The sequence below is a fragment of the Ambystoma mexicanum genome, chromosome 8 (genome assembly GCF_040938575.1).
Source record: "Ambystoma mexicanum isolate Mex_15411 chromosome 8, UKY_AmexF1_1, whole genome shotgun sequence".
Lineage (NCBI taxonomy): Eukaryota > Metazoa > Chordata > Amphibia > Caudata > Ambystomatidae > Ambystoma > Ambystoma mexicanum.
The window spans coordinates 1343993054-1344007944 of NC_090929.1; the positions used below are offsets into that span (position 1 = coordinate 1343993054).

Below are 14891 nucleotides of genomic sequence, written 5' to 3' on the forward strand. Positions count from 1 at the left end.
GATCACACACTTGTAGGAAGTGGAAATGATCCTATGCTTTCAAAGGATGGGATGTTTGAACAGTACATATTTGAGGCAAAAACCAGCTCCTGTGAACAGAAAACATGTGGGCATTTTGCGTGTCTGGTCTTGTGTCCAGGGAGAGGAAACCCAAACGTCTCTGTCTCTCCCGAGTGTAGCCAAGCGAAGAGCAGCAGCATATTGGAGCATGTGGTGGCTCTTAAAAGAGTCTTTGTGGTGTTTTCTGCTGTTGCAGTGCTGCTTTGACTCAAGCCCCCTCGCCCCGGATGCGGCCGGCCAGCTGGATGTCCTTGGGCATGATGGTGACCCTCTTGGTGTGGATTGTGCAGAGGTTTGTGTCCTCAAAGAGCCCGACCAGGTATGCCTCGCTGGTCTCCTGCAGGGCAATGACGGCCAAGCTCTGGAAGCACAGGTCTGTCTTGAAGTCCTGGGCGATTTTGTGCACCAGGCGCTGGAAGGGCACTTTTCGGGCAAGCAGCTTGGTGGATTTCTGGTAGCGGCAGATCTCCCTCAGAGCCACAGTGCCGGGGCAGTAGCAGTGAGGTTTCTTCATGCCGCCAGTGGTGGGGGCGCTCTTACAGGCAGCCTTGGTGGCCAGCTGCTTGCTTGGCACCTTGCCTCCCGTGGACGTGCGGGTGGTATGCTTAGTGTGGGCTATGGCAGCACTGCAAGTTCTGCTTTCTCTCCAAGCAATACAACAGACTCCATTTGCCTAGGCACAGGTTTAAAAAAGCCTGTGGTGCACTGTGATTGGTCTGTGTCAGAAGGTGTGGCTATTGATTGAATGGCCAAACAAACCATAAAGGAAAGGGAGATTGCCAAAGGTTGTGCTCAGCCTTTCATTTAACGCTCTTGGCAATGTTTGAGTTGTCTTCGAATGAAAGACCTGACATTGTGTGTGCGTGTTTCCTGTTGACGCACTTTCTATAACTTACATGTACAACTAGTGTATATTGAGGTGAAAGTGAAAGGCTGTATACAACATGTTTAGAAGGTGCATTTTCTGTATTTGGTTTTGGAACAGCAATTTGATACAAGTGAGGCACTATATCTTTGTAGACACTGCGTGAGGTTTTATCAAAGAAAATGCATCCCTCTTAGAAGTGTCTTGAATGACATGGTAGTGCCTACAATTTATGGTGTGTTTAAAAAACGCAACATGTTTGAAGTTATTGCAATGCAAACTTTTCATTCTTTCCAGGTTATTGTTAGACTACAAGCAAAGATGTCAACATTGCCTAAGAAGTCATTTGTGAAATATGTGAGACAATGTTGTGTGTTTGCCTCTCAATGTCCAAGAACATGTCAACAATCTAGAAATGAAATGTGAGATTGATGATTCTTTGTTTGTTTTAATTAATGGTGTACCACCAAAAGACAAGTTTTGCAACAGTTCATAGATAGCAGAAAGGTGAAAGAAGCTTTACAGTTTCTACTGAAGCACAATGATTTCTACAAGGACAGTATGACAGTTCCAGACTTGTCTATATTTGATGTTCAATCAACAAGAAAAGGCAGTGAAAGTCAGTTCCAAAGTCTAACTGTTGCAAATGGGATTAATTTATATGAACACTACATTATCCATCCTCTACACTCATGTGAAGTAATGAATGACAGTCTAGAATGATACCAGATGGAAACAACAAAAGCTACACCAATCAGTGTTTGGGAGAAAACTAAACTTAGAAGCTTGTTGTTTCTGCATGTTTTTTCTCACTGGAAAAGGAAGTAGATTGGATGATCAAAAGGTTCAAATGTCTTCTTCAGAATATCCTTGTACTCTAATGCATTCTGAAGATTCCAGATTCCAACCAACATTGAGTACATGTTTCATTTACTCTATAATAATAATAATTTTCATTTATATAGCACCACAAACCCTCAGGCATCTAAGCTCTGCTTATTATTACCTACGGTGTGTGGTGACCTCAGAAGGATGAAAGGCTGAGTTTGGTCCTGCCAGGATTTGAACCTGCATCAGCAGGCTCTGCATAGATGTCAAAGTGAGTGATCTACTCGCTGTGCTATCTGACCGGTGCTATGGTCACTATGAAAGTGAATGTTCAACACAATGCTCTTCTGTTGATCATACACTTCAGACAAGAAATAGATTTCAAAATGATTCTGCATGTGAGATGCTGCAACAAACATAAAATCACAATTTAGAATGAAACATTACCCATATCCTTGCCACAATGAGAGGAACTAAGGAATACTGGTATAGAAGACATTCAAAGGTTAGCTGCATGATCAGAAACCTGGGCCCTCCAACTTGGTTTGTGACTTTAGGTTGTGCTGAGTATGGTGGGGATAATCTTGCAGAGAAGATATGTGAAGGAAATCCAAACTAAGAAGGTATAGTACACATGACACCTGCAGAATTGTGTGCCGTAAGTGTATCGCAGTTTTTCTCTCCGATTTTCAGCCATGTTACATTTTATATGTAATAAAGAAAATGGTTCACTAAGTACTGTGGAACATTTATTTGGGTGGAAAGAGTACCAGACATGTGGGACTTCACATGTATATATGTTGTTGTATATTAAACATGCTCTTTAGTTTGATAAGGAAAGTGACAGCTGAATGATGGAGCTTATACAAAAATATGTTACTTGTTCCATCCCTGCTCAACATGTCAATGCTGATCTATGGAACAAGTTTGAAAAGATTCAGAGGCACTCATGCAGAAAGTACTATCAGAGAAAATAATTAAGTAAAGATAACTACTACAATACAGTACAGTGCAGATTTGGATTTGGAATTCCTAGGCCTATTACACCAGTTGGTTGAGCAAATAGACTTATGTCATATGTTCGACACCATGTGCCTGGAAAGTCACCAAGGAATGCGTACCTTGGACTGACCAGTTTATACTCTCCTCTCATCTGAAACTCTCTATCCCTCAGGCAAAGCCCACCAGCACTGCCACCTACCTTATCGGTCAATTGGCCTATGAAGCATGTGTTAGTGGATGCCTTTGCGTCTACTTTCCCTGCTCCTCCTACTCCGGCGGAAACATTTGGTATGACTATTTATGAGGTGTTTGAGTAGGAAACAGTGCAAATAGCTATGTAGGAATGTCTTATGAGTGGAACCATGAGTGTCAACAATGCCATAAAAAGGAAATTACTCAAGATCTTAAAGAAAGTGTTTATATGTTCCTGTCCCAGATGAGAAAAGTGTGAATTTTTCTGATCTAGTAATAATGCCATGAAATTAGATGCAGTTACTGTGGTTGTATTTTAAAATCAACACTGCAAAAACTAGTTTGTAAAAAGTAACTTTTAATAATGTTTCAAAGATATAGGGGGTCATTACAACCCTGGCGGTAGGGGGTTAACAGGGCCGGTAGACCTGCCGGCCCCGTTATCCCCCTACCGCCCCATTACGAGTTCTGCTTGCGGGACCCGCGAGCGGTCCAGCATGCTAACAACGGGCCCGTTATTAATGGGCCTGTTGTTAGCATGCTCCCCATTCCCATTGAGCCCTATGGAGGCTCGAATAGGATTGGGGATTCGTTCCTTGAATGGGGAAATACCGGGCCCTCCAAGGTCGGAATGGCCCGGTATTTCCCCATTCCAGGAACCCAGACCCGGGACCCAGAATGGGGGTAGCCATGCTGCAATTAGCGGCATGGCTACCTCCAAGGTCGTAATGCCCTCCCTAGTATGGATGCTAGGAAAATTAACACTGATCTGTTAAACTTTGTAAATAGTCAGGTTTCCATTTGTAAACATGTATTTAAAACGTGTGCACTCAATTTTCATGAGGGAGCATCCATTCACTGTGGACATTTCACAACATGGGTGCATACAGAATTAGATTTGCTTGTGTGCAATGACTCTTTAGTAACACACACAGCGTGATTGCCAAAGGGTTTAAAGAATGTTTACGTAATGTTGGTAGAACCTAAGTATTAAAGTATGTCGTATATTCATTGTGAATATAAGCATATAATATGGACATTTAAATATGTCAAACAGGTAAAAAGTCATTTCTAAAAACTAAAGAATAGATATGTACTAGGTTGTAACATAACATCACTACAAAACACATTTGTATAATACATAGTCAACATCCCACATATCATAAAAAAGCACATTCTGCAATATTCTACTTCTTTTCATTATGTAAAACACTATGCATATTTTACCATAAGTAGTAGGTTATGTAAGTGGTTTCATGCACATTGTTTTGAGTGCTACGGAGAGTAGATACATCTAACTGTCTACATAGGAAACAAGTAAACAGTAGCAAACAGAGCAAAAATGAAAAGTAAAGTATTCAAAAAGAAATGAGTTTAGACAAAAAACTGAAATTCTAAGGAAAGATTGTAGTGTGTTGTCATTTGCTTCGTGTGAGCGTAGGTGGCCAAAATACAAACACACATGGACTTTACAAGAAGTATTGTAATGATAATTAAGAAACAATTAGTATAATTTTTTAATGAAATATTTGTTTATTTTAAAGATTTAACATACAGGCCCTAATTCTAAGTAAGGCATTCCAGAAATAAGGGTGAGGGTAGAAACGTACCAGAACCTTTTCTGGACCGCTATACTACAAGAATGCCGGTAGGGGCCATGAATCCCTTGTAGGCCTGACCAGCTGGGTTTTTAGGCCTCTACCAGCATGCCTCTCACTGAAGCACCGGCACCACTAGCAATGGTGCTGGTGCTTAATTGACCCCATTTCCATAGAGTGCTACGGTACTCCATGGAAATGGGGATTAACCTTTACCGCCGCTGCTTGTGATATCCCGGTGGCACCGGGATATCAGGTGGAAGTAAGGGTGTTACAAGGTTGCCGGTAACCCACCAAATACCGGCAGGATTTACCTGCACCCCCGTAATGAGCCCCATAGTCTATATCGGGACCTCCACATTCAATAAACATGTGTGTGGCTTTTGCCTTCGAGTATGTTTCAATGTAAAGACTACAAATAGCATGCTGGGGTGTATGCAAGGATCACTGTATCGCACAGTCGCTTCAGCTGCACCTTTGTTTACAAATCTGCACAGTTTAACTGCTAGTTGGTTGGTTCTCAGAAGTATCTCCAATTCAATGGTTCTACTTTCTAGAAAAGTCTGGAAATGTATTGTGTGTTTACACTCTGGACTTTGTCCACAATAAACTATCAAAAGAGAAGATATTTTGTCAAATATAAAAAACTATTTTGCAGTATACATTTCAGAAAATTATCTTTAACTTCGTATGTGTGTATGTGACCAAAATAAGGATGCACACACATTTTAAAAGAAGTCTTTTTATGACATTTTTGAGATAATTTGTGTACAACTAATTACATTTCAAGGTGTCCGAAATAAGGGAATCCACTCTACATCCTGTGCCCCTAGTGTTGTCTTGTTTCCCGCTGAACAACCAATTTAACTAGTAGTTCAGATTGGATGCCAAAGTGACTATTTTGCACAGCCCCAAGAGCTGCAACATCTTGAGGGACATTGTACGATTTAGCCACCAGTTGGTGGAGTTCCTGAGGTACTTCATAATTGCAGTTTGCCATTTGGTTGACAACTCCAGGAAGGTATTCTGCAGTTACATTCCCTGAGTACATGAAAGTATTTAAAAGGCAGAGAATTTAAGAAAAAAAGTATATTGAAAGATGAAGTATATATTGGAGAATGCTGTCATTAAATTATTATGTGGAAACATACTGGAAACATTCCAGCCCAGGTTGTATCATTACTATTCAATATGGCATGTGTATCGTCATCAGTAGCAGCAATGTTGTGTGAGGTAGGGTTTATGGTTGTCTGATCATTAATACTAGTGATAACTAACTCATTTGTCCAATAATAATCTCCATCATATTCGTTATATCCATAATTATTGAAATTATTACTTCATATGCTGTTGCTCTTTGTGTCGTTAGTGTTGATTTTGATCTCTCAAGGGTGGCGAACTGGGAATGCTCCGCATATAGCCTTACTGAACATCCCATGACAATGGTGGCGCTCTTTTCAATCGCGAAGGCCACAGCTGCGAGAGCCTGTTCACACGCGAAATGGCCTTGCATTACTGGATCTAGTGTCCCACTGTAATAAGCCAATGATTTGTGACCTAGTGATCTTTTCTGTGTCAGTACTGCTGTCATCAGTGTCCCATTGCAGTGTGAAAACAAGAAAAATTCCCTCTCATAATCTGGGTTTGCGAGGACTGGGGCGTCAGCAATGAGGTCTTTTAATTTCAAATACTGTGTTATCATTTCCTGCGTCCATTTTATTGCTGCTCTATTTTTCTGTGCCTCTTTTAACGCTTGTAGTAAGGGGCGTGTGTATGCCGCGTAATCAAGGATCCATGCTCGGCAATAGTTACAAATGCCAAGAAACTTTTGCATGTCTTTCACAGTTTTTGGGATTATTATTTTGCGTATAGCAGCGGCTCTGTCTGGGAGTATTCGCTTCCCATATTTTGATATTAGCTGTCCGAGGTATACAACCTCAGCGAGACAGTATTGCAATTTTCCTTTGTCCACCTTGTACCCCTTGGTAGCTAGCACATTTAGTAGTGCTATCAAGTCTTCTCTGCACTTTTCTTCTGTATGGCTACAGACGAGTAAATCGTCTACATATTGAATGATGGTGCTCTCTACATCTACGTTTCCAATGTCTTCCCATAACACCCTGTTGAAAATGTTGGGGTTTTCACAATACCCTTGTGGGAGTCTGCGATGTTCATACCTGTTGTTCCCTAATGTGAACGCTGTCAGGTATTGGGATCCTGGGTCGAGTGGTATGGAGTAGAAAACATTCTTCAAGTCAATTACAGTGAAACATGTTGATTCTTTTGCCACGCTGCACAATATTGATGCTGGGTTAGGCACTAATGGGAACTCTTTTTGAATGACATCATTGAGTGGGCGGAGATCCTGGATCATCCTCCACGCCCCTCCTAGGTACATTTTGAGCTTCAAAGTTCCTAGATTAGTAGAAAAACCAATTCCGAACTGTCTTCGAAGCAAGGACCCGAATGCGAAGTGCAAAAGCATTCTTGGACATGTCATCATTTCGCATGCTAGCGCATGGTCATGTGGCACTGTCTGTAAGGTCTGCATTGGCGTTAGATATTCGCAGACATTGACGGAAGCAAAAACAGTGGAAACGTTATAGAAGTGTTAAAAATGATGTTAGAAGGTGGAATTTTGTGCATTGGACACAAATGTTCTATATTGGGTAGGTATATTATCATGCAACCCATGCAATTCTCTGAAAAAAGCTTTGTTAAACAGACGTTATGGTTAAGTTGCACCAATAAAAACCTATGAAATTCAATGAAAAAACTTTGTTAAAGAGACGTTACAGGTCATTGGGCTGTGTTTGTGCTGGTAGAGAGACTCCCAGACCCTCCTTTATTTAGCATTAAAGTTCATCTTCATGTATACAAATGAATCATGTGTTTGATGCATACCTATTGCGCCACCATGTACGTGCACCATGAGCTGAGACCAAACCCTAAGGAAAGTACTTTAAGAACATATGACAATGTTAACGTCTAGATATGCAGCAACTTTGAATTTTAATATTCTGACTGTCAGTGAAGGAAACCACCTGGCCTAGTTATGTCAGTGAACAAAAACAATTGGGCCAGATATGTGATATCATCAGTGATGTCATCAATGACAAGTGTGATGTCATATTTGATGTCCTGGGTGTTAGTCTTAGCAGTGCACTGTGGTGGCGCGAGTTATGGTTGCTTAGCTTACCATAATTGTCGAATTTCTGAGGTCTTTCCGTTTTACTTGTAACCATAACATCCCTTTAACAAAGTTTTTCATTGAATATTAGTCGTAAATGTTTATGCATTAACATCCTTATAAGGTGTTAACTAACATGAAACACTTGTGTATAGGCGCACTATGAATACAATATCATATTAATATCATATCATATCATCGGTTGTATAAAAATGCATCTTTCATAGAGAGAGATACCAAACTGTAGTTGTAACATGTTATGGATACCAATACCATATAAGGAGAAACACATTCTTCATAACTGCAATACACAAACATGCTGTGGTTCCTGTTGCATAAGCATGATATGTTCTTGTGCTTTGTTTAAAATTGTATTTGTTGTTGTTGTCATCCGTTTGCCAAACCATAATAAACATGTGATGTGATCTCCATAATGTTCCACATAACTTTATATATGTGGCCATCATTCTCCCTGTTGAGGATTCATCATTGACAGGCGGGCCTTCATTTTATAAAAATAAATACCAGAAACTTACATTAACACCTGGTAGATCTTCACTTCAATTATGTTTTTAGAAATGTATGTTTTTGAATGAAATTATTGAGATGATGTTTTTAGATATGTATATTTTGTACGCAATTTTATTAATGAAACTATCACTGTGAACTCGGAAATGAAGTTTTAAAGCTGCTAATATATAGAGTAGTTACAGAAATATTACTGGTGTGGATGATGTACGTAGAGCCATTCTCAATATGGACATCTGATTTTTAGCGTACTTTGAATGAAATGATTTAGATGATGTTTTTAGCTAAGACATTTTTAGCAATTCTTATAAATGAAATTAGCGACCTTAGGGTAATGGATTTGTTTTAATGTTATTATATAGAGTAGCCACAGTAAATAAGTGATAGAGAATTGTAGGGTATTTTGTGGAGATTTGGGGCCTGACGGTATTTTCTTACCGCCGAAAAATAACTTAGCAACAATCACTCCTTGTATTCAGATTGGGCCATGTACAACAATAATAAAGTGGACATGCATTATTTCAGCACACAGACATGCGTATTTGGTATGCGTGGTTGGTATGCATGGTTGGTGGTATTTTGGTGAGCATAATTCCCTTGTTTTATTTGTGGCCCCAATATCCAGAACCCCTTATTTTTGTTTAGATTTTTCGTGTAATCACTAGAGAGACCTCAGGCTTGCATTTCAGGAACACCACATTTTCATTTTTAGTGTGCCACCATGGGCAATTTCTCTCTGTCTTATCTACGGCAGCGAGCTATCATGTGGTATTTTCACTATCTTATATACGGTAGTGAACTATGTCCCGGGCCTCCCTTTTTGCTGACTCATAGACCTCCGACAAACTACAACACACACAGTTAGTTATAATTGCTCATACTGAATTACATTGTGCACACGGCTGCAGCCAAATTTGATGTTTAGATACCTTGAAAATGACAATTGCACTGTCTAAACATCTCCCCACATCATCAGCACTGTATTGGTAAATATAAAACACACCACCCGTCTGCTTTCAAATATTTTTGTGTATTATAAAAGTTGCATTTAAACACGATCTCACTCTTTACAGAAATAAATAAAATAGCACAGTAACAGCATTATCTGTGATACACTGAAAAGAGAGTTGCGGAGACAAGAACTCAATTTGCAACATTAAACACGTGAGTAAAGCACAGGAATCTCCTTTCCTACACTGACTAAATATTCTCGTACACACTCAGCCCCCACACTTCTGTAATTACCTTATCTGTTCAGCATGAGTTTTCTCCGGCTGTTCTCTTTCTGGATTTGGCTCCCTTGAAGATTAACCCCAGTGAAAACAAGCGTCTTTCGTTCTCAAACCGGGGTTATTGCCTGGAATTCTCAGCTTTTGCAGCAGGAATGCTTCAGCCAGGAAACAGGTCCTTCTCCCAGCTCTGCCAAATCTTGATTGTCCTCCCCCTCTCCTCAACCTTCCCCAGCAAAACTCTAATCACTGCCTCTAGCATGATACTTGCTATGACGCTGCTCCAATCAGAATCAATCATGCCATCTCCTCCCTCACTACACAAGTGCTCATTTCTACAGTAACCATTTGTAACCAACTGATTTCCTGTTCCTTCGAGCCCTTTGCTTCTTGTAGTTATGTGGACAGAGCAGCAGAGAAAAAGAAAAAAAAATGAATGTGCGTTTAAAAGTTCACTTTCAGAGTAGGCCTAATTCTGCAGTGGAGACACATTTTTATTAGTGGGTTATGTTAAATGCAGTTTTATTAGTCAGGTTAGTTATTAATAAGGTTAGTTATTCATTTTCAAATGTGTCTCTTGCACCATAGGCATTTCAGGCGAAAAATAGTGTGCATTTTTGAATGTGCACGTGTGCTTTTAACTGTAAAAATAGATTTGCATCTTATATTTAAAAATTGTTTTTTGACTGAATAGCCTGTCTTTACTTATATGTCCATGTTAATCTGGCAACACATATAGCAATGCACCACACCCATGTGGTGGTGCTGCATCAAAAAAAAAATTGCTACCTGTGCAGTAGTGCTGTACTCTGTGCTGTAACACGCCAAATATCCTTACAGAATTCAGGGACGTCATTTCACCAAAATGCCAGGGGTAGCAGAAATTACATCACACAACCCTTGACCCCTGGTGACATCACAGGAAGTGATGTCATTTAACCCCAAAGTGATATTGACAAAACCGGAAGTGCTATCACATAGCATTGTACACCACAAAAAATATGGTTATGATATCACTATAATGTGATGTACATTTCATACAAGAATGGATCACCATAATGTATCGTTAAGATCAGTGTGCATAAGCGCATATTACCAAATTACTGTGAATACAAGCAGACATCCATGACCAAATGATAATGATGTGTTATTATATAGCACTTACGCTTAAGCGCTTTATATAGAAAAAATATACACCCAATATTACCCAACCTGTGTTGGTACTCATTTATCGACCTCAGAAGGATGAAAGGCTGAGTTGAAGCATTTAAGAACAGACTAAATCAGTGACTCACCCCCTGGAGCGTGCCTGAAATAAACCTTTAATGAGTCTAGCAATTATTGTATAGAATTCTAGAAAGACACATTATTTGTTATTCCTAATCTTTCTTATTTAGGGTCAGTGCTGAAAGTATTAGACTTTTGTCACTCCTTTCCTTATTTTTCTTCTTTTTTTAAGGGGCTTTAACAAGAAAGCCAGCCACTCCAGAACTAAAGAGCCACATGGTGCTGGCCACAGCCCATGAGCTTGCAAAAACCAGATGGACGACGCCAGAGACATGGGCAAACCAGCACTTCTCCTACTTCTCGACCTAGCAGCGGCCTTCGACTTTGTAGACCATGACGTCCTATGCCACCACCTCTCTGCCACCGCTAAATTCTCCCCTGAGGCCACAGCATGGATCACGTCCTTCCTACAAGACAGAACCATGCAAGTATTCTCTGACTTAGCCTCTGCCTCACCCACCATCATCCTCTGTGGTGTGCCCCAAGGCTCCTGTCTCTCCCCCACTCTCTAAAACATCTTCACACGACCCCTCTTCCTCATCCTCGACGCCATGGGAATCTCCTACACCAACTACGCTGACAATACCCAGATCCTCCTCACCCTCACTGGCAACTTTGACACTGACTCACTGACCCTCAACAACCTCTACAACACCATCCAAGCCTGGATGACAGACAATGGACTATGCCTCAACTCAACCAAACTCCTACTGGTAGGCTCCCCCGACACGCTAAAAAATCTAGACTCCCAATTCAGTCATTTCACCATTGACTCCATTAAAATACCTGTCTCCGACTCGGTCAAAACTCTTGGTGTCTATTTGGATTCCAACATCTCCATGGACAGACAAGTCAACGCAATAGCCTCCTCAGCTGCGTACCACGCCAAATCGATCAACGGAGTCAGACCCTTCCTCTCCAAAGAGAATTGCACAAACATAGCCAGAGCAATCACCGGCTCCAGGCTAGATTACTGCAATGTACTCTTCCTAGGAACTTCCAACAAAAACCTGGAAAGACTACAAATCATACAGAACAATGCCCTGCGCGCTGCCCAAGGTATCACGAAAAGAGAACACATCTCTGAGGCCAGAAACCTAGCACACTAGGCTACCAATAAGGGAAAGAATCATCTTCAAAGCTCTGACACTGACCCACAAGTGCATCCACCTCACCGCCCCGGTCTACCTCTCACAAAGAATCCACCCCGTCTTCTCCACAAGGCCAACCAGGTCACCAGGTCACCATATACCAACATGCTCTGTGTGCCACTAGTAAAAAGAGCCAGAGCTGGAGGATCCAGCTTCCCTTATCTCGAACCATCACACTGGAATACCCTACCTCCCACAATCCGAGGTGAGCCCTCCCTCATTGCCTTCCGGAAAGCTATGAAAACCACCCTCTTCAAATAAGGTCTCTCACAGCACCATGTTTGCCAATAAACCGTCTGTAATGTAATAACCAAAGATGCATGACCTGTAATGACTAATCTGTTTGTAGCAATCATAATGTGCCAATGACTGCTATCAATCCTGTACCCCCTGTAACTAAGTTCCTGCAAGCAACAGTGCCACAATGCCCTGGGCTGTCTGCGCGCTATATAAATATAAATAAATAAATTACAAAAAACAAAAAAACAAAACAACTTTTTTTTCTTTTTTTTTCTAGTGGTCGCAAGAGTGACCACAGAGGTCGTAAGGGAGACCTCAGAGGTCGCAGTTGCGACCTCTGGCGACCCCTAAATGACATCCCTGAGAGAATGATTTCAGTAGAGCTAGTGTTAATATTTGTCAAAGGTTGTCTTAAACGTATGTTTTAAATTGTGAAATGCTTTATAAATTGTAACACAATAAATACAAAATCAATAATTGTACACTGTACTAACAATAGGGCATACATTGCACCAATGTCAGAAACAAAGCAAAACAAAAACACATTTAATCAGTGCATTTAAGCACAGAGGCACTGTTTGCTCTAATGGAAAACTGCATCAAAATAATAGGCCTTTGCTCAAGAGCGATTTTTGCCTAAGTCGGGCTAACTTTCTATAATATTGCCCTTGGTTATATCACTCCCTGTTGTGAAAGAAATTACAATTAAGTGATGTAACTCAGTGGCAAAAGGATGAACCATCCCTGGCATGGGTCCCGCAATACCATTTTTATTCTGGAGTAGCAGTATGTGTCACTTCAACACAAACCCATGCTGCACATCTAATTAATAGTAAAGGCCACTGATTAATACATTATTCGTTTTTGAGTGGACATATCTAACAATCCATCTTCAGGCGTGTTTGTTCTTCCTGAATCCTTTAAGGAATCATTGTAGGCTACGCCCAATACAGCACTTAAGTGGCCAAGTTAAGTTTAAATGTGTAGTTTACAATTCGGATAGCATACTATAAAACTTCTTTTTTTTAACTTTGTTTATTGATGGTCATGTCGATATTCACACAATACAATAATATTCTTCACAGTGCAAAATAAAACCAACAGGTTACGTATATTTAGGAATTGAGATCATGGCGAGGAGGCAGGGGAAAAATCCTTATCAGATATCATCTCACACAAGTAACTTCTGAAAGGAGCCCATATATCTTTGTATTGGTTTGTTTCAGGCATGGTCAATATGAATTGTTTGTCACATCGTTTACATAGGAAAATTCACTCAGGAAATCGTTAATTCGAGGTGCATATGTGGCCTCCGAGCATTATAGTATTCATCTCTTAGCGACAGCACATGACACTTTGAAAAGCAGTCATATGATTTCAGCCACCTTACCAATGTCTATAACAAATATTTCACGGGAGCGAAAGAGACCAGGATTTGTGTTATTTTCTCAATAATCTCTGCAAGATTATTCCAAAATACATCAATTAGATGACACGTCCATTGCATATGAAAAGAATTCGTGTGTGGATCCCAACATTTCAAGCATTCCCCTGAACAGTTCTCAGTAAACTTGGCCATTCTAACAGGGGTGTAATGTAGTTGGTTGAGAATTTTGAACTGAATCAAGCGCAGGCCGGATTTTAAAGATACTGTTTTTGTCAGTTGGCAGTATCTGCACCATTGTTCTACACTTAACGATGTACCAAGGTCTGATTCCCATGTTGTTTTGATGGTGTTTAGGGATAGAGTATGAGTTTTGTATTCAGGCATACAGTTTGGAAACCCCCACCCCTGCACCCTCTCTGGATGTTATTGCTCGTACGGACTTGTGTGTGACAGGCTTTTCTGGGAACATCAGCCAACCTGCACAGAAAGCAGCACTCATGCAGTAATATTGGAGCAATTTCAGCTGTTGTCCCCCTATAGTATTCACAAAGTCGTCTAGCCTAACATACTAGCTTTAGGGGTACATGTCCCGCATCTTCAACTATTTATCTGGGTCCCACGTTCTCTGGAGGGTTTCACCAAATGTTGGGAAGATTCCGGGGAAGCACCAGAGCGGGGCTTCGGGGTTGTAAGGTATCTCTACATTAATTCTTTTATATATCGTGGCCCAAGCATGGAGCGTAACACTAATGGGGTCAAATCTACAGGAGTCTTTGTGGCGTATACAGAGCATTACGGAGCAGATATCAGTGGGGGATGCTGCATATCTTTCTATCAGGATATGTGTGGCAGTATCCTCTAGATTATACATGTGCTTAGCAAACTGTGCTTTTACCGGCAAGTAGTAATACTCGAAGTCTGGTGCCGTGATGCCCCCAGTCTCGTATGGTTCCACCAGTTTGTCCCATTTCATCCTTGCACCTCCCCCACAGCATATAAATGAGGTGGCCAAGGATTGAAGCTTTGTAAAAAATACTGTGCCTGGCCAAAGGGGAATATTGCAAAAATAGTAAAGTTTCCGAAGGACCACTATTTTTAGGACTGCTACCCACCATATAAAGAGATAGTTTGGTGCATATTTGGAGTTTAATAGTTAACTGTAGTAGGAAGGTTTCATGGTTATGCGCATATAGTGTTTGTCTTTCCCTCAATACGATTATGCCCAGGTAAGGGACCCGGACAGGAGACCACTTGAATCCACTCACATTTGATGGGCATTCAGTGGAAGGTATAAGTGGGAACAATTCTGATTTAGAATTGTTGATTTTATACCC

General features: G+C 40.7%; 1 protein-coding gene across 1 annotated transcript; it reads right to left on the reverse strand.

Moving 5' to 3' along the window:
* Positions 1-268: 268 nt before the first annotated feature.
* On the reverse strand, positions 269-14530 carry LOC138473399 (histone H3-like). The gene is made up of 2 exons (XM_069612078.1): positions 14453-14530; positions 269-733 (listed from the first exon to the last, which is right to left on the reverse strand). Exons 1-2 carry the CDS (start codon positions 14528-14530, stop codon positions 269-271), a joined length of 543 nt encoding a protein of 180 aa, XP_069468179.1.
* Positions 14531-14891: the final 361 nt, after the last annotated feature.

Coding starts and splice junctions, on each gene's coding strand:
- LOC138473399 (XM_069612078.1), bottom strand. CDS start 14,530: ATGAAATGGGACAAACTGGTGGAACCATACGAGACTGGGGGCATCACG. Junction 734..14,452: donor TCGAGTATTACTACTTGCCG/GTAAAAGCACAG, acceptor ACCTGTGCCTAG/GCAAATGGAGTCTGTTGTAT.